This window comes from Limulus polyphemus, unplaced genomic scaffold (assembly GCF_000517525.1).
Source record: "Limulus polyphemus unplaced genomic scaffold, Limulus_polyphemus-2.1.2 Scaffold1274, whole genome shotgun sequence".
Classification (NCBI taxonomy): domain Eukaryota; kingdom Metazoa; phylum Arthropoda; class Merostomata; order Xiphosura; family Limulidae; genus Limulus; species Limulus polyphemus.
In genome coordinates, this window is record NW_013666884.1 from 212723 (window position 1) to 220111 (window position 7389).

The 7389-nt window shown below is 30.8% G+C and overlaps 1 protein-coding gene across 1 annotated transcript in view; it reads left to right on the forward strand.

Annotated features, from left to right (window-relative positions):
• Positions 1-7389, forward strand: part of LOC106462881 (dedicator of cytokinesis protein 1-like) — a 128178-nt gene that overhangs the window by 37597 nt on the left and 83192 nt on the right. Inside the window, exon 6 of the mRNA XM_013922847.2 lies at positions 4252-4307. Within this exon, the coding sequence (XP_013778301.2) occupies positions 4252-4307 (56 nt within the window). The remainder of the gene's footprint in view (positions 1-4251; positions 4308-7389) is intronic.

The window sequence follows — 7389 nt, forward strand, 5'->3', positions numbered from 1 at the left end:
TATATAGATTATTGCTATTTAGAAATAAAAAAAGTTCTAAACTTATTTTTCTTAAAACATAGAACAGGAAATAAAGAAGTAAAGAAAACAATTATCTCTTCTAGTTACGATCTTTGTACTCAGTTGCTGCTTGACGTAGGTTGCTAAGCTTTTTAAAATTTTGCATGTGGAGAATATGCAGTTGAATAACCAAAAAATCAGAAATTACTATATCATTACCATAGACTTCCTCTACAATTTATCAAGCTTAGTAACTAAGCTGTATTTCAGCCTAAAAAAATATTAAATTTTGAGCAGATTAAAGACATAATCTACCTCCTTGAAATATTGGTTCGAAAGAAAGAGATGGCATCCTAAGAATTTAAAATGAGCTTTTGATTGGTTATTCATGTTATATACAGAAGTAAGCGTATATAAGGGAGCGTTTCCAAAAATGGAAAGAGGTGGGTGGCTGTGTTTGATTTATTATATGAGCAATATCTTAGCAAATTCAAAAGATAACAGACTCTTTATTTTATATTCTAGCTTGTCAGTATCAGTAATTTGAGTTGCTAATTTGTATGAAACTATAGACTATATTCTGTGTTCTTTGGTGCATTATTTACTTAAATAAAAAATTATTTGTGCAATACTACCATTAGTATAAAAAAGTAGAGTTAAGTGTCATCGACAGTGGACAGGAAAAAAAAGATACAGGTAAGTACTTTTGTTCTTGTTTTTCATGTGTATTCTTTATCTATTATTATAAAAGTAACTAAAATGTAAAAATTGGAAACTTTTTAGGTTAATTAAGGTTAGATTAGGTAAAATAAAGAATAATAATAATAAAAATAACATTCATGTGCATTATATAATTCAATAGCATAACGTGAGCTATATGTTTGCCAAGTGATTTACAACTTGTATGGTGCAAATATTAGGTAGATACAGTTCAAAGGGCAATAAGAGAATAAAATTTAAGTGTAAACAGGTGTATACTGTTATAAGTTGAAAGCTGTTTAGGATAAATAAATGTTGTTTCAAGTTACAAACATTTTAAATTTATTTATGATGTTTTAGAGATTACACAAATAAAATTTAAAATTTTTAAGATAAAGAGAATTATTTTTAATCTTAACATGAAGATCACTTTTAACTTGGACTAGTCGAAAAAAATAAGCAATATATTCATGGGAAAATCTTTAGTAGAACTGCTTCATTAGAAATCTGATTTTTTGTGAACAAAAACTTGTAATGTTTACTGAAAGTCTGCTAGATTTGATGGAGATACATGTACTGTGTTAAAAGTTATAGTATTGAAACTGTAATGAGTACTCCATGGTTATGAAGTCGGTTAATTTGACTGAGCCCATAGTGATAAAGCTAAGTAATTAACACTGGAGTACTAGCAAAACTGAAAATGTTGATTTCAGGTCTCAGTTTACATATCAGCAAACTCTTCTTTAGTTGAAATCATTGGCCCTAGCCAGGATCTTAAACAGATTAGAATGGGCAGAAACGTCATATTCACCTCGGGCATGTTTAAGTATATTGGACTTAAACTGTTTATCTTACATTGACATGTTCTTTTACATGTGTGAATAATTTTCTTTTGGTAGAACCAATGTAACTTTTCTGACAGTAGGGACAAGTGAATTTATAAACAACAAAAGAAGATTGAAAAGATGGAATTTGGTCCTTAATTTTAAGAAAAGAACTAAAGGGACAATTAGGTTTAAAAATACCCCTCGGGTGCAGTTACAGGTATATCTTACAAAGAACATTTTTCAGCCAATTCTTAGTAATCAAAGAATATTTACCCATATAGGGTAAACTAATAACCAAAGAATTTTTAGATTCATCAGAAATACAGGATGTAACTACATTTTGGTTATTTAAGTAGCAATGAAGCATTCTATGAATCATTGAGACCAAATTTGGGAGTTTGGGTAGGTTTTAAAGGAGTTTCATGGTTTCCAGTATGCAAGTTAGAACCAAACAAGTGTTCTCCAATAAAGAGCTTGATCTGTTAACCTAAAAGAAAACCACACTTTACTGCCAAAAGGACTCACCTTCCAATAGTAGTTGGCTATGTAGATGCAGAATTTAGGTGGCTTGTCTTGCATAAAATAGTAAATTTTCATGTTTAGGCAGGTACAGCAGCAAGTGCCCTCCAGTGGCACAGCGATATGTCTGCGGACTTACAACGCTAGAAACCGGTTTTCGATACCCGTAATGGGCAGAGCACAGATAGCCCATTGTGTAGCTTTGTGCTCAACTTCAAACAAACAGCAGCAAGTAAGCTTCGTTGAGCCTTCCTTGGCCATTTCTACCAACAGAAATCATGAGAACCATAAGAAAACATCTTTATAGAGGTGAGGAACAGGATCTTGTAGGGTATAACATGTGCAGACACTGCCATGTTATGTGTGGAATTTTGGTTTAGGGGTATGGGTTTTACTCCTTTATAGCATGAATAGACTATGTTGGTGGGCAATCCAGATACCATGTATCACAAGGTGTTCAAATATTTATTCAGGATATAAAAAATGTGAGTATCAGAAAGCTTTGTTTGGGAATCAACCCACCAAATGTGTCTCCTTAACATAGAGATTAGGTGTTGAAAAAAATTCTAATTTTTCACCCTAATTTTTATTTTTGTGCTTTCAACTGTAATTTTTATTTGGCAAATAATACTGAATTAAACTTTGTATCTGTGAAGATAAAGCTTGTCCAAGAATGGAAAAAAATGTGAATCTGTTGTCTTTGTACATGTTTGTTGTTTATTCTAGCTCAAGTAGTTTGAAAAGGGTGAATGTTTAAATTGGTATTGTCCAAAACTGTAAAACTCAACTTTCTGCCTTATTTGTTTGATAATTTCTAAGTTTCTGAAACTAAGTTGTGAATACATTGTCTGAAAGCTACAATTATTTTCTCTCTCACATTGTGTTTCCTATAAAGCTCCCTGGCTTCCTAATTTCAAAGCAGTACTTTCAAACTATTAGTTATGTCAGATGCCTTGCTTGATCAGTCATCTTTAAATGATGTAGATATATCATGTTTTGCATTTTTGTATGTGAATACATTAATTTTATTCATTCCTTTGCATGTTGATGGTAATTTCAGTGTATAAAACTTTTTTCTACTAGAATAGAAGCTCAAAATTCTGCATGTTGACACCTAGCCCATATCAGATAGAGCTCTAGGCCTAGGGGTCCTTGGTAATCAAATTCCAAAACTATCTCTGTTACTAGCTACTCTGACTGATAGCATTGCATCTCATTGTCTATTATATGCATCTCACCCTTTTTCATAGTCATGGGTGACTCGTAATACCTATCGATACCTGGGCTAGTTAATGAACACCCAAGAGTCCCATAGTAACCATTGCAGTTAATCACAGGATGTACAAACTGATCACCACCACCATGTCTTCTTTGTAGCATCTTAGGCTCCTGCATTTAGGAGGTAAAGATTAGAGGTTGGATCTCAGCAGCAGGGGTACCTCTAACTATTTCTCAGACTGTGGTCTTGAAGACAGGTCAAGAATGTGTGCATAACTATTGCCATGGCTGGTGAAAGTTCTTGATCCAGGATAGAGCATCTAGCTAGTTCTCAGAAGTGTCATCAACTCAACCACAGCCTCCTTCTCTCCACTGCAAGTTCTATATCATCTTAGAAAGCATCCTTTCATGATCATAGTTTGAAAACTTTGCAGAAATGGAAAGTCAAGTGGATAGAAAAGTGTTTTCACATTAAACTTTCTAAAAACAAACCTTGATCATCAAAATTTAACTTAATAACTTAGTCTCTGGTATTCAGACGCATTGATGTCCAACAGGAAAGTATCAAGTATCTGCAGTGCATGGCAGATTTAAGAAATTTTAGGCAGAGTTTAAAGTGAATAAGGACAGCAAAGGAAAAGAAGCAAGCACAAGTAAGGAAAAAAATACAACTTCTGAGGTCTTCATTTAAACTGGCTAACTTTTAATTTCTGTATTAACTTAGTTGTGGTTGTTGAAGTAGGATAAAGCACATCCACGTAAAATGAATATAAGAGCAGGAATCCTGTTGACACCACAGTTTCATGACAGACAAAAGTTGACAACATTTTGCATCTAAGTAAAGATGCATTTTTTTACTAGCTACCATAGGTGAACTATAGCAGTTATTTCAAGTGCAACATTTATTCTCTGTTTGATAGCTTTCTGTGTTTACTATATTTAAGAAAAATAAGGGAATTATAATAATTTTATCATATTTACATTTCAGGATGAATTGAAAGAAATTAAACAGAAAGCAACAGTGAAAATAGACATTGGAAATGCGTAAGTATTGATGTTTGTACCTTTAACTTTAATTACCATAATTTAAGACTTATAAAAGTAGTTTGAGAATTGATTTTGCTTACTCTTTGAGTTGTATATCTCAGAGATTTTGTTTTTACGTATGAGGACGTTATTTTTACAGTATATGAATATTCAAAGAATAAGTAAGATTAAGCTTTTCAGCAAAAGTTTTTTTAGTGGTCCATACATAATAAATTATTTAAAATAGCAGTTGCAGAATGAAGTGAGAATGTTTGAGATCCAAGTTGCCAAAAACTTTCAGTAAAAAATGCTAACAAAGGATTCTTTTAACTGTTTTTATACAATAAAGAATTTTACGTTTCTCAGTATAGCAAATTGTAAATGGATATTATTAAAATTTTGTTACTGAGTTTAACACGTAAATGCTTGATCATAATAATACATTTGCATTTTTATCTCTTAAAACAAGTAGATATATAGTTATTTGAGCCATTTTCAATATTACTCCAAAATTATTAGTGAATGATCATTTTATAAATTAACTGTTGTCTGTTGTTCAGACCTTGCTGACATTATATGGTATTATCAATCCTAATTTTAGAGACATATGATAGTGTACCACATAATATTACAAGGTAAGTATTTCACTTAATGCTTTGATTAATTTATTTTTGTTTGAACTAATTTTCCAAGGAACTTTTTGATGAACTTTTATCTATTGTGGAATTCATACAAAGATAAGTTAGGAGGAGCATTAGTTTAGTTGGTTAAAATATAAGCACACAACAACATGGGGAATTCTAAGATTCAATGTATGAGAATTAAATACAGATATACTTAAAAATTATTTTGCACTTCAGATATTTCAATTATTTGGAAGTGTGTTTTTAAACTTTCAATTTACACAGTTTTACATGTTCAAATTAAAATGATTTTTTGTTTCAAATTTAACTTCTTTTTTTAAATGTACAAACTATGGAAGTACAAAGCAGCTTTTAACACCATTACATTTACCTTGAAACAAAATAATGTAGAATGTATACATTTTCAATATTATGTGTAGAATTTCTCAATTCTTGAAATAAAATTATTTTGTAGTATGCATATGGTAGATTTTCACTTCTTGAATCTGGGCTTACATTTTAAACAAATCTTATCAAGTCTGTTGGTACACAGCTGTGACATACCAATAATTTCTTAACAAATTATTTGTTTGTTTAATTAATATTTAGTTACTTAAATTCCATAACTTAATAAAACCCTCTGTTATATTTTACAAATTTCTGTCTGTTGTTGTAATTGTATATTTTTTAACCCTGTTGCAATGAGATTATGTATTTTACACAACCTTGTAACCACCGTGTAGCCTTAGTGATACACATACTATAACTCCTAAAGTACTTAATGTATCTTTATGAAATTTGGCAAGCTTTCAATGAACGTTAAAAGCCTTCTGTAGAAAAAGGTCAAAATTTTCAATCAGGTGTTTTTACTAAAACTTTGTCTGTAGTTATACAAAGTGTGAGTGTTGACTGCTCAATTTGATTCCCATGAGAAAGAAGTATAGAACTGGAGATGATATAGACAGTATTCTGTACAGAAACTTACATAATATAATACATCATTTGATAGATTCAAACTTTGGCTTACTATTGGTTATAAATAATATAGTATAAAGTATCAGAGAGAACTATTAGCAATTTGTGAAAGAGGGGTTGTGACAGGTGGGTGTGGCAAATGGGTCTGATTTTCTAGTGTATGGCTTTGTAAACAAATAACATTGAAGGCTATAAAAATTATGCTTCGCTTGAGTAATATCTATATTATAGTAAGTAATTTACATGAAATTCCATACCTCTCGGAGGGGTGATAAATAAATTTGAGAAGAGGGAAGACCTAGAGAGCGAATGTCACAATTCTCACACTGAAAAAAATTGGGGATTTAAAATAAATTTCCTTATAAAATTAAGAACTTAAAACTTATGTAATATTAAAATTTGTTTTATTAGCTACATTTTGATGGCAAGTGTATTTATGTATTTTGATTATAAAGTAGCTTAATTAAGTTTTCAATGTAACTTTATAAAAAGTTATGACATGTGCACTTTGACATACCCATTGCTAAAGGGTTAAAATCAAACTTATATTCTCCATCAGTTTATTTAGCGGTAAAAGTGTAAGTTGTTCTCTTTCATACATTTACTATATTGAATATTTGGGATCTCTTTGGTTATGGAATTTGTTTTTCAAACACTGTGAAATCATTTCCTCCTTTTTTTTTTCCATTGAAAGCCCAGGGCTTGTCAGTAAAAATATTAAACAAAAATATTTATAATGCACAGGTGAGAATTGTATTTTTTCTTCTATGTTGTCATGATATAAAAGACTGTTTGGTTGAAATATTAGTGATTAATTTATATTTGTTAGTGAATACTTTATCATTTTTAAGTTTTGTTATAATAAGAGTTCAACAGACGATTGTAGAAGGTTTTGTTAATAACTAATTGGTGTCAAGAATATAGAAAGTGGCCAGACGACTATGTAATGAAGCTATAAATAGCTTGAGACAAGCGGGAAGCAGCAGACAGACAACAATAGACAGATAATAGCAAAAGAGAATATAGCTGTGTGAAGTTAAGTACTGTAGATGTGACAGGCCTAACATTTAATATGTTAGAGTGAAACTAACAGTATAAAAAAAGATAAGAATGATAATTTAATTCCGTCAAAGCGTGGTTCTAAAGTAATTGAATCAGCCTGGGTACACTTTGACAAAATGAACACAGGATCTTCAGAAGAACGAAGACCAAACAAATTACAGTAACTTGCTGCACAACTGTAAGTGAATCACACACAGGAAAGTAGTACAATAGTAATATAGAGAAGATAGTTCAACTTGTCAACTGAAATTCTAAAGTAATTGAATAGGCCTAAGTGGAGTTTTGACAAGAAGAAAACTATATATAAAGAGTGTTTATGATATGCCTGTAATCTCTATAGTGTAAAGACTTGTTGTACATATGTTTAACTTGTTTCGAGTATACATTTATTATATTATTTGTAAAACAAGTAAAGTAGTGTGCTGTTTATTCATCATTAG